Here is a 26,274-nt window from a genome sequence, read left to right as displayed (position 1 = left end):
GAAATGGTAGCTCTCTAACCCAGGAGACCGTCGCTAGTCACTAGGTAGCAGTGATTTTTAGGGAAAATGCTGAATGTCATTGTGTATCAAGAGTAGAATGCCTTAATTTTTTAGTGCTTATTTTTTTTTTTTTTGAGAGAGAGTGCAGACAGGGGTGGGGCAGGATAAGAGTGGGGCCAGGGAATCCTAAGTGGGCTCTGAGCAGACAGCTGTGAGCCCAGCACCGGGCATGAACTCACGAACCATGAGATCATGACCTGAGCTGAAGTCAGACACTCAACCGACTGAACCACCCAGGTGCCCCTAAAATGCCTTCATTTAAAAATCCTTTTTAAAATGTTTATTTATTTTTGAGAGACAGAATATGAGGGAGAGAGGGGAAGAGAGAGAGGGAGACAGAGCATCTGAAGCAGGCTCCAGGCTCTGAGCTGTCAGCACAGAGCCCGATGCAGGGCTCCAACTCCCAGTATGTGAGATCATGACCTGAGGCAAAATCGGACACTTAATCGACTGAGCTACCCAGACACCTCTAGAATGCCTTAATTTTTATTTGCAGATAGATTTATAGTAATAACAAATAAACATGAGCCATTAATTATAAGTTTATTTATTGGCTCCATCTACATCATGTTCTTTGAAGTGGAGTCAACTTAGCTTGTATATACAATCAACCCTTGAACGATGCAGGGTTAGGGGCACAGTCAGAACTCAGTATGACTTTTGACTCCCTCAAACCTAGGTACTCATGTCATAGTATTGACCCAGAGGCCTGATTGAGAAACATAAACAGCCGATGAACATGCATTTTGTAAGTTACACGTATTATATGCATACATAAAGGAAGCTAGAGAAAAGGAAATGTTAAGAAAATCATAAGGAGAAGAAACTACAATTATAGTGCCCTACTCTATTTATATTTAAAAGAAACCCATATATAAGCAGGTCTATGCAGTTCAAACCCGTGTTGTTTAAGGGTCAAGTGCATTAAAATTTTAGAGTTCCAAATAATAACCATTGGAAATTAACTCATCCTATGTCAAGTACAACATTCTTCTATTCTGTTTGTTCTTATTTTGTATTGGATAAAGACATCTTCAAAGACTTAGTCACAGTGCAGTTGAGAATTTATTGTTCTTCAAATAAGGGACAAGGGCACCATCCAAGCTGCATTGTACCTGACCGGATTTTTTTTTTAAATTCCACTGTCCTATAAATCTAGTTTGTTCTTGGGTTTATAGAAGAAAGGTAAGTTGTTTACCACGTTGGTCCCGTTTTGCTGTCAGGACTGTGTTAACTGCCCTGAGCTCTGCCGTTCTCTCTCTCCTTAGAGTTACAGTCCGACCACAAAACCCTCGTTCCAAGGTGAGCAGTATCCCCAGGAGCTTGTTGGCATTAGGAGCTAATTAGCTTGCAGCAAATCTTCCTTAGCAAACAAATTGAATTTTAACTTCTTGAGTTCTTGAGTTCCTTTGGAGAAATATTGAGCTCTTTTCCCGAACTGCAAAAAGTTGTTTATGCTCCGTATCTAAGAACTGTCATTTTAGTTTGCTCAAAAAATGTTAGAGCTGTTTGTTTTATGGCAGGATTCACAAAAATGCCTTTAGAGGAATGAAACCTTTGTGATCTCTTAAATGAGATCCAGGGTGAGTCCACGGTGTAGCCTTCAGTGAAAAATACTTCTGCCGTTACAGTCACCAGGCTTCCCTCACTGGTTTTTGGTTCATTTGTTCATTCGTTTGTTCATTCATTCATTAAAATCGAATCAGCAACTACTGAGTGACGTGAAGACAAGAGACCGGTGAAGTTCTCACCTTCAAGGTGCTAAGGATTTAACGGAGGGGACGTTTATCAAGAGTCTTTTGTAAAGCAGTGTTAGGATTTCCAAGGTACACTCATGTCCAGAAGACTGTGGGAGCTCCTAAAGGAATATAACCCAAGTAGTTGTATGATTTTTGGCCAAATTTCTTACCGTTTGTACCGAAGTTCCCTCTTCTGGAAAACGGGGGTAATATTAGCATCTGGTCCGCAGGAAATGCTGTGTAAGAGTTCCCTCTTCCCGCTCCCTCTCCTGCTCCTCCTCCTCCTCCTCCTTTTCATAAGATCACAGGTGGGTATAGCGAAGGAAGTAGTCCTTAAAGAAAAAGGAAAAGAATCCCCTTTGACAGTAGAAAGAAATGTTTGGTGATACCAGTTGAGGCCAGAGCTCCAACACCCTACAAAGGCTAGGAAGAAAAAGTTTTTTGATGACAGAAACTGGCTCGGACGGTCTTGTTAGTTTGACACTGCATAACGGCACTCTGGAAGCCATGGCGGATGTCCCTGGAACAAGGTGGCTTCCGTATGTATGTGCCTTTTAATTCATATTCTTTATTTTTAAGTTTATATATTTGAGAGAGAGAGAGAGAGAGAGAGAGTGAGGGAGCTCGTGTGAGAGGGAGAGGAGCAGAGAGAGGGAGAGAGAGGATCCCGAGTGGGCTCCGTGTTGCCAGCACAGAGGCCGACGTGGGGCTCCGACCCGCAAACTGTGAGATCATGACCTGAACAAGAGTCAGGAATTGAATGCTTAACGGCAGAGACACCCAGGTGCTCCTAATTTATATTCTTAATATTTGTTTTTCCATATTCTGATATATCGTCATTTAAATTTATAGCCTGGTAAAAGTAACAGCCCACATCATCAGAAGGGTCGGAGATGTTTGAGAGGGAGAGGTCTCCCTGTTGTTAAATAAGCCAATTAGGTGTTTTTGCCCCATCAAATAGCCGAATTTACACAGCTCCGTATTTCCTCTGATGAAATGTTAGCAAGTGAGATAGCGATGTCATACAGTAAAACTTTATTGTTAACCTCACAATGAATTGACTTCTCCGGAAATAATTTGCTGCTTCTCAAGTTGCCTACGGATGGCAGAACGCCTGATTCTGAGAAGGAAGTCCATCTCTGCGTCCGTGGGGCTCCCGTTTCCATCCGGGGGTCACTCTTCTGTGGCGTTCCCTGTATTCTTCCCTGGCACTCGCACACTGAAACCCAAGGTTTCTCCAACGGGCTCCGAGCCTTTGAGCATCCATTTTCACGGTCTCTTGCCTCTTTTGTGGACATAGCCCATGTTCTCGTGTTCCCAGCCACTTGTTCAACTTGACATATCAACACTTCTCACTAAAAGTAGTCATTTCAGGGCTTAAAGCAAGCAGAGAAGGTTTAAAGTACTGAGTGATTTTGAGTTTGCTCCTTTCATCAGTTTCTTGAATCAAAAACTTTTATTTATTTATTTTTTGTCTTCCATTCTCTCTGCCTTGGTTTGGGATTCTCGTGTGGCACACTTGTTCAGCATGTATATTACTGGTACTTAAATATGAGCGTTTAATAAGAGAATTCGGAAATTAAGTTTGTCCCCGTGATCAGCTTCGGTGGGGTATTTTGTGTACTTCCACTGAGATTGTTTTTTTTTAACAGTTAGAAGCATAACATGTTGTTTTGCTCTTGGAAAGTTCGGCATCTTATGTTTTCCAGGAAAGTGCTTCTTCCTCCCCCTGCTAGTGGTTAAGGGTCTTTGAGGACTGACGGGAGAAGAGCACCTTGCGGTCTGAAGTGGATGGTTTCAGGTGCCTTGTTTGGTGTGACATTTCCAGCGAAGGAAACCACGTGGAGTTGACTGTGCACTTTTGCAAGTAGCGCCTCCCCCGTTATGTATTGCAGAGCCCGTTCCGTCTGAGTGGGGATTCGATACAGCTTCTTGTGTCTCACAACAACACATCCTTAGGTCAGTTGACTTACCCTTGTCCTCTAACGCAGAGGTGGCCAGCTGTGGTCCCCAGAGCGAGTTGGCTTGCAGCCTGTTTTTTGCGTGCCTGTGAGGTAAGGGTGGTGTTGACATTAGTAAAGATTTGTCAAACTTACAAACACAGGTGCACAGAGACCTTGTGTCTGGCAAAGCCTGGGAGACTTACTTTCTAGCCCTTTTCACACAGTATTTCCTGACCCTTGATCTAAAGGAATAAAACTTTTTTTTTTTTTGGTCTTTATTCAAGTGAATATAGAAATACTAAAATTTCAGGGCTGTTATGGGAATTTGGAGATGATCTGGGTGGTTTGTTTGTTCGTTTGTTTTTTTTACTGTTTTATTTATTTTTGAGACAGAGAGAGACAGAGCATGAGAGGGGAAGGGGCAGAGAGACAGGGAGCAACAGAATCCGAAGCAGGCTCCAGGCTCTGAGCTGTCAGCATAGAGCTTGATGCGGGGCTCGAACCCACCAATGCGAGATCATGACCTGAGCCGAAGTAGGAGGCCCAACTGACTGAATCACTCAGGCGCCCCTATCTGGGTATTTTAAAATGTAGATTTTTTTTTTTCTTCTTCAGGTGTGGTGAGGTCCACCGATCAGGAGAAAAGCACCCTTGAAAAGATAGCTTGTTCTAGTCACAGATCCAAAGGTGGGGGCACCACGCTGAGGGCGGCCACATCTGGACACAACAGGGTCAGTCAGGGGACAGAGGAAGTGAGAAGAAATCACAGAAAGGAGCCCTTATTGTAGTTTACAAACGAGGGAACTGGCGAGCAGGTTTGGGGTTGACTAGGTTGAATAATTTCCCCGGGCCGTCACGGGTAGGGTGCCTGGCCCGGGGGTGAGGGGGGCCAGCTCTGGCCCAGTTCTGGGCCCTGGGGCGGCTTGGCCCAGGGTGGAAGAGCGCCTTCAAGGAGGCGGTCGGGGCTGTGGCTCTGGATTGGCTGGTCGGCGTAGGACACGCACGCCCATGTGCGTGGAGAGTTGTTTTGCTCTCTGAGAACTAGTTGACCCTGGGGGAGGCGTTTTCTTTGGAGTTGGCGAGGCCTCAAGATGTTAAAGAAATAAAAATACTGACTAAAAGGACATGATTAGTATACTGGGCTAATACCCACATTTTGCACAGGAGGGAAATGAGGTCCCAGAGGGACTTTGTAGGCGCCAAACCCCAGGTCAGTTTGAAGAAGATCAGGTTTTGGATCAGACTAGACTTCTTGGTCCCTGGCTCTTTGTACTCCCAGCAGGGCCACTTTTAAAAACAAACCCAAGCGGGCATCAGAGTGGAATTTGGGGTCCTGTCGGGTTTAGTGCCATTGCATCCCGTTTGCTGGCAAGCGTGGTCCTGTTCCTCCACGCTGCCGTCCTCGCTGCCGTGGGGGTCTGCTGACAGCAGATGCCTGATTCTCCTTTGTTTCCCTCTGCCACGGGCACTAGGCTCTGGCACCGTCTTTGATTTTTGTGACCATGCAGCTCCCGGGCACACGCTGGTTATAATGTGATCCTGGTTCCGTTGCACCTCTTCGTTTCCTCTTTCTCCTCGGTTCGGGACCCTCCTGTGCTGAGGACCTAACCCATAGTCGCCGGGCTGAAGCCCTCCTTAGTGTGCGAGTCATGCTCTACTTCATCACTGTGTCCGCTGTAGGGACAGATGTCTTTATATTAGCCCTCATGGAGTCACTACTAAATTCCTTCTCTCACTCCAGCCCAGCATTCTGTTTCTGACAGAATTATGGAAGGACACCAGCCTCAGACCTTAGGAACTGACCCAAGGTGTTCTCTTTCCCTTCATGAGGTGTGAGGAAAACCAACAGTAATCACAATCTGTTCTGACCTTTTGTTTTCAGAAAGAAGAAAAAACCTCTTGCATGATTTTCGTCTGCTGCAGGTGGAAGTGTGACACGCCTGCTTGTTTCTTCCGTTCTCTTGCTTCCCACCACGGAGCTTTCCCCTGAGTTCATGGCGAGTCGCTAAATATTTCATGCTGATCCTTATTGCGTGGGTTCCCTTGGGTCCACCGGGACAGCTCAGCTCAGTTAGAAACAGCACAATCTTTTGCATGTTCTCCTGGCAGCCTGTATGCTGGACACTTCTTCATTTCGGCTTTCCTCTCTGACTGGCGTGGGCCCGGTGACTGCTTTCCCGACGGGGAGGCCGCAGGGCGCCCGGGATCGAGCCCCCGCTGCCTCTCGTGTCCGAGGGCAGCATTTAGCTTAAGTGTTTAGTCACGGTGCCCCTGGTATTCTGGGGGCTACAATCAACGGTAATTCTCAGTTCCTTCCTTCTGTATTTAAATAGATGTTCAGAGATATCATCATCTTTAACAAAACAATACCTAACATTTTCCCCTGGAATATTTCCTTACTTGCCCACAGGGAAATTCATTTGCTTCTTTTTGGATGGTTCTCCACAGAACCTCTTAAAGTTTTGCAGTGTTTTTTTTTTTTTTTTAAGTTTATTTATTTATTTGGAAAGAGCCAGCGAGAGGGGGGGCAGAGAGAGAGAGATGGGGAGAAAGAATCCCAGGCAGGCGTGGTCCTGTCAGCAGGAAGCCTGACACCGGGCTCGATCCCTCGCAGTGTGAGATCATGACCTGAGCTGAAACCAAGAATCGGGTGCTCACCCGACTGAACCCCCCACCCAGGCGCCCCTGAAGTTTTGCGGTTTACTTTCACCATAAAATTAGGGGAGTTCAGGGGAGAATAAGCTTTGATGTTTTTCTGTCTGCATAAAATTTAATATTCATTCATTCCTTGAGTCATCTCACAAATACTTGTGTTCACTGAGGTAGAACAGATACGGTCCTGGTTTTCATGAAGCTCACTTTCATTTCATGTGATTCCATGGGGGATCACAGACAATAAACAAGGAGATCGATTAAAAAGTCACAACTTCAGCCAGTGGTGTAAGTGTCCTAAGAACAGAAAGCAGGGTTGGGGAACGCTGTTTTCAAGACGGTGCTCAGAGCTTCCCTTCCCAGGGAAGGGAGTCGACTGGCTGGGTTAATGTTGCCTTCCTGAGCAGAGAAGCCGGCCTCTGACTTCCAGAGACTTTCAGAGGAAGGGAAGACGCCTGGTGTCCGGTGCTCCGGAGTGCCAGTCAGATGAGGATGGGGAAGGGGCCTTTTTAGAGGTGACAGGAGTACCTTCTTCGGGGTCGTTTTCAGTGGTGTGAGGGCAGCAGCCGGGTGGAGTTCATCAAGGAGGGAGTGATGAGGGCGAGGACGGGGAGCCTCACTAGTTCTAGAGAAAGTTTTGCTATAAAGGGGACTGAAAACTGGGGAGCTAGAAGGAGATATGGGGTCCCAGACACTTCTCGTTTTTAAGGAACTTCATCTTTTTACGATGAGCAATCTTCTAGACACCTTCCTGTGTTGACGAGAGTTATCTAGTGCAGAGGTTGGGTAACTACAGTTTATGGGCCAAATCCAGCCCGCCTGCTTTTGTAAATGTGATATCGGAAGGCAGCCACTTGGCCTTGCTTATTGTCTATGGCCGCTTCTGCGCTACAGTGGCACAGCTGAGTAGCTTTGAAAGCACCGTATGGCCTGCAAAGCCGCAAGTACTTACTTCTGGCCCTTTCCTGGAGAAGTTGCCGGACTCTGGATCTCGGGAGAAGGGGAAAAATGATGAAGCTAGAGGGTAAGTAGTGGCTTGCCCCATGGTCATCCTTGCCCCTCGGGGGTGTCCCCTGTGAATCCCCGACGGGAGAAGTACTGGAAATCCTGCACGCGTGGAGGGCTCACTGAGCGGGGAGTTAGGAAGTGGCCGTCGGCCCTTGGGAAGCTTGCGAGAGAGACTTTTGAGGTACTTGCCATTAGTGGTCTCCCAAACCTCTAGAAACGGGGTGTGTGAGGGCTGGATAAGAAGACTGTTCGGAAGCGATGAGGCCAAGAAATTGTGAGGTCAGGGCGTTGGATTTCTGCTTGTATAACTGGAAACTATATTATATGTTCCCATTTTGAGAATATCAATGAAACCAATGCAAACACCGTACTGGAGACTTGTTGACGTATTTTCATTTGGGGCTGTTGTGGTTTGTTCCTGTCCTTTGTTTCCTACTTGAGGATAGATCCTAAGAATGGGACTGTGGCCACGGGAAAAAGGTTTTGTGGTGATCATTATTTTTGTGAGTCCTCTCTCTACTCTTGCCTTTAAAATATTGAGTAATAATTACTTTCCCTGTGGAAAAGAAAGTGTTATACATTTTTCTTAATAAACTATTTAAGCGTGTTCAGAATTTTGTGTCGTTTTAGCCCCTCAGGACAGAGGGACTCACCTGTTTGGGGACCTCGGTCCTCTCTGGAGCCCTTCTTAGAGGGGTGGCTTATACCTGGCTTCAGGGGCACGGATTTTTTTTAACGCATTGAGGGCTGACCATGTTGTTGGAGCATTCGTACACGTTCTCCCTGGACTCCTGCTGAAAGTGTCACCCAGGTTCCGTGCTGCACGTACACCCAGAACGTGCATCAGATCTCAGGTGTTCTGTGCCCTGGGCCTTATTTTATCATCGGCTCATTATTTGCTCAGACTTAGGCACTTGGGGGCAGACGTGGGGCTGTGAGTCTCCGTGTGTTTCCGAGTGAAGCGTGGCCGAGCCTGGAGGCGTGGGCGGGGCCGGCGGCCCGCACATCCCGGATTATCTTCTCCCCGGTTCCTCCCCGTCAGCGGCCCTCGGGTGTTGGACCCCTGGACAGAGCCAGAGGCCGTCCTGCCGACTCCGTGGCCATTGTGGAGGTGACGGGAAGCACTGCGAGAATCCCGGTACTCAAGTACCATCATTCCCTGCGTGCAGGGGGCCCCCTGGGCTGGCAGAGTGGGATGGAGATCCCAGGGCGAGATTACCAACCTGGGCGGTCGGGCTCTGGGCTTGGATCAGTGGCGGGCTCTTCCTGGGTAGGAATTCGCAGAGGAACGACCGAGTTGTAGAGAGCAACCTTTCCGTGGGCTTCGGGTGAACAGTTTTGTGTGTCTGAGTGCACCGTGGGCTTTGGCAGCTAATTCCGTGGGGAGGGCTAGTAGGCGTGACAGCGCAGGGCGGGAGGGGCAGTGGCCGTGAGTAGATGGCTGCTGCGGTGGCCCCGGCATGCCCGTCCCTCGCCAGCTTTCCAACACGGATACCCTTCAGTGCGACGCTGGGTTGTCATGTACGCACTGGGTGCGGTGTCAAAGCATCGCCCTGATTTTCTACCATGATAAACACGTTTCCACTCTCCATCCAGCCATCACAGGCCTCGTTATCTTCAGGGCAAAAAGGAATATTCTTTAAATTACTTGTCTGTTTCACATCAGATTAACTCTTTATTTTATTGGTTCATTAAGGAATGTGTAGAGATGACAGTTGAACCAATTGCCGTGGACTAGAATATTAATGTCAGATATGTTTTTTTAAATGTTTTTTTTTTAAATTTATTTTTGAGGCAGAGACAGAGCATGAGCGGGGAGGGACAGAGAGAGAGGAAGACACAGAATCGGAAGCAGGCTCCAGGCTCTGAGCTGTCAGCACAGAGCTCAACGTGGGGCTCGAACCCACGAATGTGGGATTATGACCTGAGCCGAAGTCAGAGGCTTAACCGACTGAGACCCCCAGGCGGCCCAGATGTGTTTATTTTGATTAATAGATATTTATTTTTCTTTGCTTGGTAGGAGTTTCCAACTTTCCCTATTGGCTTCTTTGATTTTTGACTTCTCACTTAATGCCTTCTGGCTATTTTGTACTTGTAAAACAAATTTATTTTGCTTCTGATGGTGTGAAATGTGCAGCATTGGAAACAGTAGCAAAGGGGGAATAGAGCACCGTCTTGCTGTAAAGCATTTCTATGGTGACCTTATATTTCCTGTTTATATGGTTATTGGGTCTCTTTATGAATCATACAGTTAATTTGCAAGCCCTTATTATTTGGTTTTTACAGCCAGAAAAACCGTCAGTGTAGAAATAATAGCTCAACAAAGTCTCTCGGTATGATCACTGTACCTTCTAAAGTTGGAGGAATAAATCCCTTCGGAATATTTGGCAGATTTTTGCATCAGAGTTGCGTTTTAATGTTTTTACTCTTTTGGTGACTTACCAAGGTAACTTACCATTTCAGAAATAATACAGGGGCTCTTACTACAAGCTCACTTTTGTTATTGTTTTTCTATTCTTGATAAAGTCGTGCATTCTCGGTGAATATAGTGTGTACACCTGTCACCGTCAACTCCACAGAACAAAGCGAAGCCCATCCGGATGGAATGTAACATGAGGCCCAAGCACAGACTCCCAATTTACTTCTCGTGTCTCACCTCCAGATCCTCCTCTTATCAAGTCTTCTGATTTTTATGTGACAACGGTTATTGGCCAGAATATATTACAGTGTTTGCTGTACAGACGGGGCCTTTGTGATATAATTAAAGAGCACGAGAGCCGCCAGACTAAACAGTGGTCTGAGTTTCAAATGTTCTGTGACTTTCTTGGCACAGCTGTATTACCATCTTGAACATGTGTTGTCACTTAGGACTCTTTGCCGTAGAGTGGTTCATGGGAAGAGAGCCCAGGCAGCGAAGGAGACCAACCATGGGTTTTCCCTCAAAATGCAGCCCTCTCTGTGTGAGCATTTTTTCCGTCTGCTTAGAGTCGTAAATCCAGCTTAACCCAGCTGTTTACAAAGTACACAAAATGGTCAGCTTTTAAGGACAGACTTCACTAGTCATCTTGAACTTCTTCTAAAGTAGGGTTGCCCAAAGGGAAAATGGACAAAGGGCATGAAGAGGGCATTCCTGACAATATTCATGAAAAAGACCAACCCTAAGTAGTATTCAAGACAATTCCATTAATATAATAAAAAGATAACATTGGTAGCTTTTTTTTTTTTAATATTTGTTTATTTTTGAGGCGGGGGGAGCAGAGAAGGAGCGGGAATTCCAAGCAGGCTCCGTGCTGTCAGTGCAGAGCCCAATGTGTGGCTTGAACTCGGGAGATCATGACCCTGGCTGAGATCAAGAGTCGGACCCTTAGCCGACTGTGCCACCCAGGTGCTCGGAATTTTTTAGATAGCACTTGTTGAGAGTCTAGTGAAATGTATTCGTTCATAAATTAGTACATCTTTTGTGACATGCAAACTATCAATATGTATTAAACCTTAAATATCCTTTGATTCCACTTCTAGGAATATATATGAAGAAAAGAGTAAAAGACAGGGACAAATAGTTATCAATAAGAATGTCCATTAATACATGATGTAAAACAGCAGTGAAAGTACGTAGCTGGCATCTGTGTTCAGAGAGAACTTTTCCTGTCCCCGACAGTGCTGGTGCCTCACGTGCTCAACCGCATTTACTCCTCACCCTCGTGAAATGAAGTAGGTAGGCAGTGATACCACATACAAAGAAGGTAATGCTTGGCGTTGACGTGCTTATCCAGGATCCCAGAGCTAGGACAACGGAGTAAGATTTGAACTTTGAAGTGATCCCTTAACCACTACATTTGGTTTGTTTTCCCCCTAGTGAATACTAGTAGAAAGTGGAAAATAAGGATCCATCAATATAGGATGAGCTAAATACATTGTAGCTTAGAAAACTATGACAGTACAAGAGCTCATATTTTCAGTGAATATTTAATGACGGAGAAATGTTCTTTGTGAACCCACGTGTACATGGTTTGAGATGACCATTTTCTCCCACCCCCTATTCTGATGTCCTCTGTTTTAAATCAGGCAGATGCCAGTGCCAATCCCAGATCCATCACAGGGTTTGCGAGTGGCTGTGGGAAAATCGCTTCGCCAGCCTGTGTTTCAGTGTCTCCGTCTGTAAGTGTCCTTCGGCATTAAATGAGGCTTGGCTGCCCAAGGGGCAGAGTGCGCGCCCGAGAAACGGTACCCGTTCTTCTGCAGATGAGGCTGGTCCTGTGCCCTATGTGAATAGGAAAAAACAAGCAAATAATACATCAGAACTTATTAATGATTTTTTAAGGTTTATTTAGAGAGCGAGCGAGCTGAGGAGGGGCAGAGAGGGAGAGAAAATCCCAAGCAGGCTCCACACTGCCAGTGCAGAGCCTGATGCCAGGCTCGAACTCACGAACCATGAGATCATAACCTAAGCTGAAATCCAGAGTTGGATGCTTAACTGACTGAGCTACTCATACACCCCTTATTAGTGATTTTTTTTTTAACCAGGATTGCAATTTGTCATTGTAATGTAATGTAATATAATTTTATATTTTTCCCAAAGGTGACATTCAATAAAATACTATATTTTATGCTCCTGTATTTCTATATTTTATATCAATAGCTATATAAAATTAAGATGTTTTTTCTTTCCATTACCATTTGGTTTGTAGGAGGTTTTAGGCTAATACCATACTATATTAGAGTGAAGTTCTATAATAAACTTTGTATAATAAACTTTGTAATAAACTGGTAGAGTAGATCCTCCTACCTTGTTCTTTTTCCATTTGTTGGCTTACTCAATTTATTTGAACTATAAAAAACTCAAAACAGTTCACACATTTCTTCTATACCCTATCAATCTTTTCTCTGTGTCTGTGAGGTTGGCTTTGTTTTGTTTAGATTCTACATAGAAGTGAGATCATATAGAAATTACCTTTGATTTATTTCAGTTACCATAATGCCTTCAAAGTCCATCCATATTGTCAGAAAGGCAAGATTTTTAATTTTTAGTGGCTGAACTTTTTAATATTCCACTGTGTGTGTGTGTAGATCGATACACAGGTCATCTTCTTTATCCATTTATCTCGATGAACACTTTGGCCACTTTTGTATTTGGCTATTGTAAAAATGTTGCATTGAACATGAGGGTGTAGATATCTTCAAATGAATGTTTTCGTTTTCTTTGAATAACTACCCAGAAGTGAAATTGCTGGATCATATGATAATACTGTATTTTAATGTTTATTTTATTTATTTTTGAGAGAGAGAGAGAGAGAGAGAGGGAGACAGAGAATCCCAAGCAGGCTCTGTGCTGTGAGTGCAGAGCCTGACCTGGGGCTCAAACCCACAAACCATGAGATCATGACCTGAACTGAAATCAAGAGTTGGATTCTTAACTGACTGAGCCGCCCAGATGTCCATGATAGTCCTATTTTTTAATTTTCAGGGAACCTCCACATTGTTTTCCACAAAGGTTGTACCAGTTTACATTCTGATCAACAGGGCTTTAACATACTCTTTTTTTTCTATATCTTCACTGACTTTTTGTTATTTCTAGTTTTTTTGAGAATCGTCATTTTAACAGGTGTGAGGTGATATCTCATTGTTGTTTTGATTTGCATTTCCCTGATGATTCTGATGTTAAGCATCTTTTCATGTGCCTGTTGGCCATCTGTAGGTTTTCTTTGGAAAAATATCTATTCAGATCTTGCCTGTTTTTAATATGATTTTTTAATTATTGTATTAAGAAATTTTTAAACATTTATTTATTTTTGAGAGAGAGAGAGACACAGAGCATGAGTGGGAGATGGTCAGAGAGAGGGAGACATAAAATCAGAAGCAGGCTCCAGGCTCTGAGCTGTCAGCACAGAGCCCGATGCGGGGCTCGAACCCATGAACTGTTGAGATCATGACCTGAGCTGAAGTCAGCTGCTTAACCAACTGAGCCACCCAGGTGCCTTTAATATGATTTTTTAAAAAAATGTTTACTTGTTTTGAGAGCGAGAGAGAGAGAAAGTGAGCTAGGGAGGGGCAGTGAGAGAGGGAGAGGGAATCCCAAGCAGACTGCACTACTAGTGCAGGGCCTGATGCCGGGCTTGATCTCATGAACTGTGAGATCATGACCTGATTTGAAATCAAGAGCTGGATGCTTAACCAACTGAGCCCCCCAGATGCCCCTTAATATGACTTTTTAATCTTTTTTTTTTTAAAGAGAGAGTGCAAGTGGAGAAGAGGGACAGAGGGAGGGAGGGAGGGAGAGAGAGAGAGAGAGAGAGAGAGAGAGAGAGAGAGAGAGAGAGAGAGAGAGTGTCTCAAGCAGGCTCCAGGCTCAGTGCAGAGCCTGATGCAAGGCTCAATCCCCTAACCCTGGGATCATGGCCAGAGCTGAAATCAAGAGTTGGGCACTCAATTGACTGAGCCACTCTGGGGCTTTTAATATAATTTTTAATAATTATTTTCTATAATCATGAGAAAAGCCACTTATTTGTTAAATACACATACTCATATAAGCTGGTTCTTATTAACATTGGGGGCACCTGGGTGGCTCACTTGGTTGGGCATTTAACTCTCGCTTTTGGCTCAGGTCATGGTCTCATGGTTCATGGGTTTGAGCTCTGTATCAGGCTCCCCCAGAGCCTGCTTGGGTTCTCTCTATCCCTCTCTGCCCCTTCCCTGTTTGCATGCCTTCTCTGTCTCTCTCTCTCACAATAAATAAATAAATAAAACATGGACATTCATAACAATCCATAACCTATCTTGTGGTTTTCAAGGTCAGCAAGGTAGCCTTTGGTTCAGTGGCTTCCAGTTGATCATCACTCTGTTTGTTAGTTTGTCAGGTAGAATATATTATGCCAAACGAAATAAGTCCCTCAGAGAAAGAGAAATACCATATGATTTCACTCATAAGTGGAATTTAAGAAACAAAACATGTGAACATATGGGAAGAAGGAAAAAAATAAAAGGAGAGAGGGAAACAAACCAGAGACTTAATGACAGAGAACAAACTGAGGGTTGATGGAGAGAGACGGGTGGGAGATGGGCTGGACGGGTGCTGGGCATTAAGGAGGACACTTGTGATGAGCACTGGGTGTTGTACGTAAATGACGACTCACTGAATTCTGCTCCTGAAACCAATATTGCACAGTATGTCAACTAACTAAAATTTAAGTTAAAAAAAGAGAGAAAGAAACAGCTTCCTGAATTGAGTGTGGGAGTTGTTCAGTATAATACAAGTACAATTTTTGGAAACTAGGACTCAATGTAAGATATGAACACCTAGGAGGGGTTAGGCATTGGTTCTTTTTGACTCTCTTCCATTCCACTCTGTTGATGTCCTTGCTTCCTACATGCCGTGAGGATTGACGCCACTCAGATGTTTTTTTCCTGCCAGCTCTCGAATTGTTGGTTCGCCTTGGGTTTCAGCCCTCAGTCTACTTGCCCCTCTTCTTTCAGAACTTAATTCAGTTTCTTCTCCAAAGTAGCGTTTCCCTCTCGATATATTATAGTATCTTAGAGCAGTTCATGTCATGAACTCAGAAACGAATTATCAGTGTTACCTTGGATAGAGTTCAGGGTCAGTGTTCTTCTCTTTGGAACAAGGTTATTCATTCTTCTGTCATGTTAGTCACGCCTGGCGTGGTAGTCCCGCACCGTGGGAAGTGAGAGGTACAGCGCTAGTCACACCTGGTGCACGAGTGGGCGGAGCTCCGGCAGCGAGGTTGCTTGCTGTGACGCGTGTTGTTCTGGTGGTGGTCACGGTGGGAGCCTGCAGGTAGGACTCACCGAGTAGCTAGTGTGGTTCTGTATGTCTTCTCTTTCTCTCCCGCATCCAGTAGATTTTGAAATCCCACTGACACAACCTCACTGATATTTCTCATTTCTCTCTTCCCATTTACCCCTTCTTTGTGTTGATCATCTCTTACTTCGAGAGTAGTCCTCGTGAGCTAACCGATCCTCTTTTTCCCAGTCCTTTTTGTCGCCAGTCCATCCGCTTCACTGTAGCCTGAATGAACATGGTAAAACTAGAAGGCTGGTGATGACCTCATTTCGCCTACTCAGCCCCTTAGTAGCACCCAGTCACCCAAAGCAGCTACTCAGCTCTGGCATCGCAGTGGAAAAGCAGCCAGAGACCATATGTCAGTGGATGAGCATGGCTGGGTTTCAATAAAACTTTATTTATAAAATCTGAAATTTGAATTTCATACTGTTTCATACGTGATAAAATATTCTTTTGATTTTTCCCCTAACCACTTAGAAATGTCACAACCATTCACAGCCTGGGGGGCATAGGAATACTCGGGGCAACAAAGGTGTCTGTTAACTTGCTTGTCTCTGCCTGTAATGAGCCCATCCCGTTTTTGCTCTTGGTCATGCTCTTCCCTTTGCCCAGGACGTAATTCATCGCTGCCTGTCCTCCTCTTCCTCCTTCCCCTTCATCCCCCTAGCTCCTCCTCTTTCAGGGTTCAGCTCAAGTGGGATGTGTCCTGTGGGGCGTGACCCAAGCTGCCTGGGTTTATATCTCAGCCCCCTCCTTGGCACTTGACCCACTTACTTCCTCAGATCTCAATTTCTTGAGTGAAACAAAACATTCATCATCATCATCACATTACCTGACTCCTAGGGTCTTCTTTGTCTTTGTGCGAGTCCATGGAGTTACCACGTGTCCAGCGCCGGGAGCTGTGTTCTACTTGTTAAGTGTGTGATGCCAGTTTACCACCGTCGCCATTATTGTTTCACGTTGAAGCCTCTGTTACGCTTCGCAGCCAGAAGAGACCGCAGCCGACCCTTGAACCGCGTGGGCTTGAGCTGCGCAGGGCTGCTCGTATGTGGATTTTTCCCAGTAAATACAATACAGTGTTGTAAATGTGTTTTCTCTTCCTTATGATTTCCTTGACAGTTTTCTCTCTAGCTAGCTTTATTGTACGAATACAGTATATAATACACATAACACAGAAAACGTGTGTTAGTGGGCTGTTTATGTTATACGGCTTAAGATCAACAGTAGGCTCTTGGTCGTTCTGTTCTGGGGGAGTCAGCAGTTACACGTGCAGGTCACTGCCCTACATCCTGTGTTATTGACGGGCCAGCTGTATTTTCTGTTGCCCCATCTGGGGCTGTACACTTTTCTTTTAAGATCTTATTTTTGTGTGATCTCTACTCCCAGTGCGGGTCTCGCTCAAACTAACAAGCCCGAGATCGAGTCAGTGATTCTACTGACTAAGCCAGCGGGTCACTCCCCTTCTCTGCTGTTTTTAGACATCTGTCCTAGCCCTTAGAACACTTGATATAGTTCTAATTTAGCTCAGTGCATGGCATCTCATGGGTACAGTAATGTTAATAAATAATGAGTGAGTGAAAGGAAAAAGAGACAAATCTTAGCCTGCCTTCAAGTAGATTCCACCCCCCCCCATAATTCTCTTACAGTTCATTAAGTATCAGGACAGAAAGGGACCATAGAAATAAGTAGGTTCATGAAATTGAAAAGAATTTAAGGTATCTCTTACACAATGGCTCTTTTTTAGTGTTGCGTTCATGTCTGGGGGGGAACGGAGATGCTGGCCACAGGTGAAATCTGGTTGTCCTCATAAGGTCGTCTCTGGGTGGTGCCCCTGCCAGGCCTTTATCTCACTTGTCTTATTAATAATGTTTCATTTGGTTCAGTCTCCTCCTTGCTGTGGTGCAAGGAATAATATGCTTCTTGCCTGTAGTGTACATGGAGAGCTTTGTGACCAGGGCAGAATCTTGAGGAGAGTGCTGAGGATTGAAAGATTGAAGGAGCCACGGGTTCAGAATGACCGAGGGTGAGGGCTCAGGACCCAGGCAGAACAGAAAGGATGTGCGAGTGTGGGGCCAAAGCTCATGGCTGGTTAACAGAAGTGTCGTTACCTGTGCAGGAACAGTTAGTGTAAATCCCTGGACAAAATGTGACTTTCAGTCACTTTGTAGCATCCTGAGTTAGAAGAATTCAGGGGTATTAAAAAAATTTTTTTTAATGTTTCTTTATTCTTGAGAGAGAGAGAGAGAGAGAGAGAGAGAGAGAGAGAGAATGTGAGGTGGTAGAGAGGCAGAGAGAGAGGGAGACACAGAATTGGAAGCGGGCTTCAGGCTCCGAGCTGTCAGCACAGATCCCGATGCGGGGCTCGAACCCCTGAACCCTGAGATCATGACCTGAACTGAAGTCGGACGCTTAACAGACTGAGCCACCCAGGCACCCTGGAGTCCAGGATATTTTGTGCGTGAGTGCCACGTGCTGTGTGAACATCCTCTGGAGTACAGCCTTTCTGTCTCGCCTCTGTACTCTCTATGATAGAGTCTCGGGCCTTGTTTCACTCAACAGATGTGGGTCACCACAGGTGTATTGGGTATCCGTTGAGGTAATGGGTACAAAAGCATTTTGCAAAGTCGCTAATGTAACATACACTTTTTAAATTTCTGTATGAATCTCCTTTCTATTATAAAACATTTGCTTTTTGCTTAACCATATACTGAAATTCATATCTTTTTCATGCCCTTTGAGGCAATGGGAGATTCTGTCCATGGGAGGTACATTCTGGTATAGCCTGTATTCTAACAATGCTCGACTTTCTCAGCAAATGACGCAGTCAGCTTTATGTGTTGAATTCAGTTATTTTTATATTGTGTATGGTTTTTTTGTCCACTAGGGTACAAACCTCTTCAAGGAAAAGATTTAATGCTTGCCCACAGGAAGGACTCTGTAGATCTTTATAAAATGACCAGATCTAAACATGTCCTGTGCTAGAGCTGCTGAAATTTCAGCCGTTCCCTTTTCTTGTGCAGAATATCTCCTTAGATGTGTGCCTTTATTGGTAAGTCTTCTGCAATTCTGTGCAAGAGGATTACGAAGCATTGCAGGCAACGGCAAACATTTCATGGAGAAAGGTGACGAATAGCTTGCTCTCAGGCTAGACATAATATCATACTAGCTACCCAGTATAAAACCATTTCTTTTTGGAGCTGATTCACTGGACCAATAATTTGAAATTCAGCGTGATGTTAGAGGCTTTTTATTTTTTAATTTAAAATGTCCACTAGACTGGCCTAAGAAGTGAAAAAGCTTGTTTGTTGTCTAGGACTCAGTTATAAACAGAGAGTAACTCTAAAACTCCTAACCAGCACTGTCAAAGCTTTAAAAAGTTCAGCGTCTATGTGGGGTTTCTACCTAAGTTGACCAGAAGCAGCTGATTCAAGGAACTAAGTATGAATTATTCATTTATTTTGTATTCATTTAAAAATATCTCTTTGAGAGAGAGAAAGAGAGTGAACATGTGTGGAGGAGGGGTAGAGAGAGGGAAAGAGAGAATCCCAGGCAGGCTCCATGCTGTCAGTGCAGAACCTGATGTGGGGCTTGATCTCCCAAACTGTGAGATCGTGACCTAAGCTGAAATTAAGAGTCAGGTGCTTTACCGGCTGAGCCACCCAGGTGCCCCTGAATTATGCTCTTTAAAAGGAGGCAAGGATGAGGTGAAATTGGAGTGGATGGAATGTTCAGATGGCCTTCGGGATTCCCAGTTACTCGGCAAAACAGTAACTTAGTGCCGCTGTGAAGGGATATTGCGGATATAATTAAGGTCCCAAACTAGTAGACCTTATAATCTGGAGATCATCCAGGTGGGCTCTACTAATCACAGGGGTTGTTTAAATCCAGCTTAGAGGCCAGAGACGGGGAAGTCCAGGAGATTGGAAGCTTGTGAAGTGTTTGACATGGAGGAGAGTCTCTTGCTGGTTTCACAGATGGGGAGTCTGTGCGCCACGGGATGTGAGTGGCCGGTAGGATCTGAGAGGGACCTGTGGCTGATGGCCAGCAAGGAAAGAGGGACTTCGGACCTACAAACTGCCGGGAACTGAATTCTGTCCACAAGACTGATTGAATACACATCCCCTCGTCCCTCGGGGGGAAGTTAGCCTCCCTCCCCCTCTGTTCAGATCCATGTGCTCTGAGCAGAGAACCCAGACATGCTGAGGTAGGCTTCTGCTAAGGACTTTGAGTTAACAACTGGGTGTTGCTTTAAGACACTAAGTTTGTGCTAATTTGTTTTTCAGCAATAGAACACAAATACGGGGCTCCCGTTATGCGCCCTTGGATTGCTGCCATAACCCATCAACTGGTCTCTCTGGTTCTAAACTAATGGCACTCACACTGTCTGTGGTGACGAAATAGGTTTTAAAATTTCAGTGTGTTCCGGACTGGTGCTGAGACAGATGGAGTCTAACAAAGATGGCTACCGAATCCCTCCCATCCACATGCCATTCCTTCCCTCTCCCCTCAGGAGATGACTGTGTTTCTCCTCCACTGGAGGCTGGGCTGAGCTTATTGACAGGCTTGTAGCCATTTAGAATGCAGTGGAAGTGATTCCAGGGAGAAAAGCCCAGACAGCTTCCACCTGGTTGATTAGGAATGTTCCCTCTTGGTCCCCAGCTGCCGTGCTGTAAGAGGCCAAGCCGCTTGGAGAGGAGAGCCATGGGCGATCCACTGGGCAGAATTAGCTGAGCCTCCCTTGAGTCACCTCCTGGGGAATGTGAGTGAAGAAGCCTTCGAGATGCCTACAGCCCCCCAGCTGTTCCAGTCACCCCAGTCTTTGTGTCTTCCCAGGTGACATCAGGGAACAAGAATAGGCCATCGCAGTGTGCCCTGTCCAGATCCAGGACCCATAGAATCCTCTAGCATCAGAAAGTAGCTATTGCTTTTGGCACTAAGTTTGGGATGATTAGTTATGTGGTCACAGATAACCAGAATAAATATTTTCATAAAATAAGATGAAAGAGAAATGTATCAAAGAGACTCAGAACATAAGCAAAAGTCATACAGTGTCACTTCCGTGCTACACGATCGGTCAGAACAGTTACAAACCTGCCTGCGTTTGCAGGGAGAGGACACAGATCCCACTTATCAGAGAGTCAGAGCATTTGGGAGCCATAGAACAAAAATTAAACAACACAAACAAACACAAAAAACTTTTAATATTGAAATAATTTTAGCCTTAGAGAAAAGTTATAAAAGCAGTACAGATAATTTCCATATGCCTTTCCTTCGCTTCCACGATGTTGACATCTTCTGGAACCATAGCAGTTCTCAAAATGAAGAGATGAGCACGGATAGAATAGTGGTAACTAATCTACACACCTTATCCCAGCTTGCCAGTTTTTCCTCACTGATGTCCTTTTTCTAGTCTGGGTATCATCTAGGGTCCCACTTTGCGTTTAGTCATCTTCTCTTTAGGAGTCCCCCCAGTCGAGGACAGCTCCTCATTCTTTCCTTATCTTTTCTGGCTTTATCATCTTTGAAGTACACTGGCTGGTAAGTTTGTAAGATGCCACTCAATTTGAGCTCGGCACTTTTTGTGATTAGACTGAGGTTTGTAGATTTGGCAAAAGTACCCCAGAAGCGATGCTGTGTCCTCCCCAGTGCATGATATCAGGGTCTTAGTTCTAGTGACGTGAAACACGGTCCCTTGGTTAAGGTGGTGCCTGCCAGGTTTCTCCAATGTAAATTTCTTTGTGGGGAACTATTTTGAGGCTATGCAAATCTGGTTTTCATCATAATTTGGTGGGGTCATGTTTTATACTGCTGCAAAGTTCTGATCCCGACACACAGAAACGTAATCGTTTAGTAGTTGTCTTGTCCCAGACCTGTAACGGTGTGTAGGCGGGCTCTGGTCTGCAGACCATTCTTTGAATAGGAATGTTCTGGACTGCACTCCTTCCCCCAGTCATTTCCCCCCATTACTGTCAGATTGGAGTTTGAACAGCAACTCTTACTGTGTCATTCCCCTGCTTAAAATCCTTCATAAACTCCCTGTAACCTGTAGTTACCACCCAGAGTGCTTGGTGTGACATTCAAAGCTGCATCATTCATCTTTCACATTGTTCTTTCCCTGCTCAGACCACTCCATTCCTCCTGCTCACCCCTTCCATGTAGGTGCACTTCGCTTGAATTGGCCAATTCTTTCAACGCTCTTTTCACCAGTCTGGGTTTTCCCCAGGTCGATTCCCTGATCACCTGTGTATCCATCCGTGATAGAAGTTAATTCTGTTTGTGTTCTCTTAAGCCATTTGGCTGTGAGTTTGAAGGCACAGGTTTTGAGTGTGTAAGATTAACCCATGACAAACGCTCAATGATGTTAGTCGTATTTGAGTACCGAGATAGTTTTCGGGGAAAGAAATCTCTAGCACTAAGTAAGATCTGTATCACAACATGGGTTGTTGAAATGCAGACACAGTGGGTGGAGAAGCCCTCCGAGAGGACGGACAGTGTTCTGATGGCTAGGGCTGCTGTGGAGATGGAGGGGTCTTGACTTCTGGTTCTTGCTTCATGTGTGTCATCTCCAGCCATGTGGGTGGATAGAAATGACAAGCGAGGGAGCAAACCTGACAGTGCAGGGCCACGGACCGGCCCTGGTGTCGCCCTAGACCCGTGGAGCCACTGGCGGGGCTGCTTTTCTTGTTCTGCGAACCTGACCAGAGCAGGCAGAGCCTTTCCTTCCCTCCTTCTGGCTCCTCTCTTCTCGGAATACATAGACGAATGGTGGAGTGGGTCAGGGGACTTCAGGTACTTTTAATTCTTCTTCTTGGTTCATCCCTAGAGAGTTTCTGTGTTTTAAAGGAAAGTTGAAAAATGTTAAAGGTTTTGCAGCGACGTGGATGGAACTGGAAGGCATTATGCTGAGTGAAGGAAGTCACAGAAAAGGACAGACATGATATGTTTTCACTCATAAGTGGATCTTGAGAAACTTAACAGAAGATCATGGGGGAAGGGATGGGGAAGATAGTTACAGAGAGGGAGGGAGACAGACTGAGGGTAGATGGGGTGGGGGAGAGGCTAGAGCGGGTGATGCGCATGGAGGAGGGCACTCACTGGGATGAGCACTGGCTGTTAAATGGATATGATGAACCGTGGGAATCTACCCCCGAAACCAGAGCACGCTGTACACACTGTATGTTCGCCAACTTGACAAATTGTATTTTAAAAAAATGAAATTCAGCCTAACTCACTTTCTGTAGCTCTCTGAACAGAAGCAGAGGAATCTCCCTATTTTTCCTTCTCCTACCTAAATTGCATCTAGTCATTTATATCTAACTGTTTCTAATTTATTTTATATTTAGGCTGAACTATCAAGAGTCAGTAAATGAAACTTTTAAGAAGTTTCCCAGCACCAAGGGCAACCAACACTTACTTTAGGCACTGGAGGGAGTTAGATGCCAAATAATGTCTCCTAAAGCTTCTCATAAGATTATTCAAAATTTACTAATTCAAACAGCACCTTCTAGGTTAATATAAACCACAGATCTATAAAATCTTGGTGAATCTTCCAAATCAAAATTTTGTAAGGAAAACTCTTTTGAGCACATACAATCTATTATTAAATTGTACTTATTAAGGGGAAGAAATAAAGAAGACATGTCCCCCCCCCCCCCCCCCCGCCAAAACCAAACCAAAACCAACGATTTCAAGTGCTCCTATGAACTGCATTGGGGGAGGGCAGTTTATTTCAGTTCTCATCTGGAACTACTTAAAATCAGTATGCTTCAGATGGCTAACATAAAGAAAAGTATACTGCGATGTAGTGAATGTCTTCATAGGTTTTTGAAGATTAGTGATAATTTCAGAAAGATCTCCTTTTGTTTGTTTTTGGTTTAAAAAACCAAGTCTTTTTATTTCTTGTCCTTCAGGCTGTCCATAAACCATAGAAATTTTATTGTAGAATGTACGCTCATGTAGTAAAATGATACTAGTGATTTACGATGTTTAAAAACATTTTTTAATGTTTATTTTTGAGAGAGAGAGAGAGACAGACGCAATTGGGGGTGTGGCAGAGAGAGAGAAAGAGAGAGAGAGAGAGAGAGAGAGAGAGAATCTGAAGCAGAGCCCAATGCGGGGCTCAAACTTGGGAACCGTGAGATCATGACCTGAGCCGAGTTTGGACACTTGGCTGACTGAGACCCCCCCGCCCCAGGCGCCCCAATACTGGTGATTTAAAGTCATGGTAACTAGTAACTAACCGCTGAACAGAGTCCTCAACTTACAGCCTTTTGCAGAAGTCTACCATGATGATTTAAGATTTGCTATGTGAATAATTCCCAGAAATTCAGCCACATCAGCTTTCTTTGGAGGTAAGCCTCATCCTCCCTGGTCTGCAGAGGCCTGAGCACTGGGGCTGCTCTCCAGAGTACAAACTAAAGGACGAGAGCTGTGAGTAGTGTGCTCTGTTACTTAGAGCACATCAAGGCCTTGATCGTTTGAGACCAGAGCCACTAATTGGGCCTACGGTGGTATGAGAGGAGGTGGTTAAAATGAAGAGACAGATTTTTAAAAATCAAAGTGTAAGAGCATATTGAAGGCAGACGAATATTGTCTCCAAAGTGGTCTAGGATCTGTGGATTTCAGATCTTTAACTATGACCCACATAAGAAAAATGCGTTTTCCATCACCATCCAATATATACCTGAGACCTGCAACCGAAACAGACGTGTCCTGGAGCGATACCATATGTGACGGCTTTGGACGGCCTCTCTTTTATTAGTTTTAATTAAGAAAATGCTAGTCAATAGGCAGTGGACTCCTCTCATTGCCCGCTTATTGACTGCTTCCCACGGTCTGGAAACACACGGGCTTGGACCGGCATAAACGTGTGCAGCCCTTCTTGCTCCGGACTGGGCTGAGTTCTTTTTGGGAATTTACGTTTGCAGTTTAGTTCATGAGTCATGGAAAATGTCATAGACATCTTGTGTTTTTTTTTCTTAAACTAAAAGTACTTTTATTTAGCTGGAGCTCCCTTATTTACCAGACGTGTCTCTGAATTATGTCAGTCCAATCAGAGAACAGCAATTGTTATGGTTGGTGCTTTTCAGAAAACTGTGCTAGAACTGAAAGTTGAAGGGGGCTAGAGAAGTAGAGCCGGCCAGCCCGCTCGTCATGCAGAAACCCGGAGAAGGCCTAGTTGTGATTCGTAAGAACGGGTTATAGTAATTTCTGTGGGCACAATCTTAGTAGTAGCATAGATTTAAACACACTGTCAGGAGGGGTGCCGGGGTGGCTGGGTCAGGTAAGCATCTGACTTCCGCTCAGATCCTGATCTCACAATTGTGGGTTTGAGTCCTGCGCTGACAGCTCAGAGCCTTGAGCCTGCTTTGGATTCTGTGTCTCCCTCCCTCTGCCCATCCCACCCCCACCTTTCAAAATTAAACACGTTAAAAACAAGCAAACAAACAAATATTGTCAGGCGGGTGCTGGTGTTGTGAGCAGATGTTCCCAGATCTGAATGGTGGGCGACAGGGTAGAAGATTTCTCCTCTAGGTTCCATTGGAGAAGAGGTGGGGTCCGTGTCCGCGGGACTGTGCCGGTTAGGGTGCTAGGGCAGCTCTGAGATAGCCGCATAGAGTCATAGATCCTAAACAGTTTCCAAGCCCAGTTACGGAAGAGGGACGCTCACCATCCCAGGAACTGAGGAAGAAGCCTGGGAACGTGCTGGCCTGAGGCTGTGCATGTCCCTTCCTGCCCGGGCATCAGGGAGCTTCGGCTCAGTTGCCCAGGAACGTGAGAAACTGTAAATGAATTTAATATTCAAAACCATAGTCCCTAATGTATTGAAACTTCCTGCTAGATACTGGGGGCTTTCTGACTGCTCCAGTCTTTGGGACGCGTTTCTGTATCTCACGTTCCCATAACATATTCATAAACACCCTGATCTGTTTTTCTTGGCATGTCTCATAGGCTTCTCTTTTATCAACATATTATCATGGACAAACCAGCCCGAGGGAGGCCGGATGATAGATTCCCTTCCTATCCACCTGGCATTTTCTGTGAAATAGACAAACTGCACATACCTACAATGCAGGCAACATGCTGGTCTTAAGTGCTGTAGTTTATCATCCAAAGTAAATGCTAATAAAATAAAGGAATCTGATTTATTTTTAAAACTGAATGAGGGATCAGCAGATTATAGCTTAGGGGCCAAATAGGGCCCATACCTGCTTTTGTAAATGAAATTTTATTGGAACACAGCCATGCCTATTGACTTACGTATTATTTATGACTACTTGTACATTATAAGGACCGAGTTAAGTAGTTGCTGTAGAGACTGTGGCCCACTGAGGCCTACAGTCTTTGCCCTCTGACCTTTCACAGAAAAATGTTGGCTGTCGTGGACTAAAGGAATAGAGACTGAAGTGTTGTTTTAATAAGAACTGTTACTTTTGAATTGAGGCTATTTTCTCTTAATTTGCATGAAAAAAATCTGTTACAGTAGATAGTAACTTATTAACTAGTTTTGATGATGGAAAGTTCCCAAAGTCTTGATTAAGATCCAGTTTTTTAAAAGATTAAAAATCATCATACATTAATTCATTAGTGCTGAGAACGCCGCTAATGAGGCATGTATGAAAGATTACAGTGTGGCACGCTCACAGTTTAAGTGTGCGGCCAGGGCTGGTTACATTATTTCGCCTAGCATTGCCTCTTTTCATAGTCTTGATGAGAATTGTGATTTTCAATTAACTTTTACATTTATAAATGTCAATCTATTTGAGATTTTACTTGCTACAGATCAGTAAGGCTAAGCTAATAGTCACTTGCAAGGAAGCCCCATATTTCTTGGATTTAATAGGTGTAGTTCAGTGCATTAAAAATGAATATAATCATCAGTTTCTCAGGCACAGAATTTAAGCAATGAAACAGGGGCCGCGGTGATCTTTATCAGGGCAGCAGTTCAAATTCGAGTTATCTAATGTGTGCTTATCTTTTTATTTTATTTTTCAGACTTGTGGAAGAGAGCAGACTGATCCCGCTCATTTTTGAAGTAATTCTGGTAAGAAGAGAAATGTGTGTCTGAAATTCAAGT

General features: G+C 44.7%; 1 protein-coding gene across 1 annotated transcript in view; it reads left to right on the top strand.

Moving 5' to 3' along the window:
* Window positions 1-26,274, top strand: part of ULK4 (unc-51 like kinase 4) — a 492,439-nt gene that overhangs the window by 167,237 nt on the left and 298,928 nt on the right. Inside the window, exons 29-33 of the mRNA XM_029938787.1 lie at window positions 1,239-1,245; window positions 1,329-1,362; window positions 4,358-4,473; window positions 7,138-7,418; window positions 26,193-26,241. Of these exons, the coding sequence (XP_029794647.1) occupies window positions 1,239-1,245; window positions 1,329-1,362; window positions 4,358-4,473; window positions 7,138-7,418; window positions 26,193-26,241 (487 nt within the window). The remainder of the gene's footprint in view (window positions 1-1,238; window positions 1,246-1,328; window positions 1,363-4,357; window positions 4,474-7,137; window positions 7,419-26,192; window positions 26,242-26,274) is intronic.

Source organism: Suricata suricatta, chromosome 5, assembly GCF_006229205.1.
Source record: "Suricata suricatta isolate VVHF042 chromosome 5, meerkat_22Aug2017_6uvM2_HiC, whole genome shotgun sequence".
In the NCBI taxonomy this organism is placed as follows: Eukaryota; Metazoa; Chordata; class Mammalia; order Carnivora; family Herpestidae; genus Suricata; species Suricata suricatta.
The sequence above is the reverse complement of the archived record's forward strand: the minus strand, read 5'-3'. Positions and strand labels throughout refer to the sequence as shown.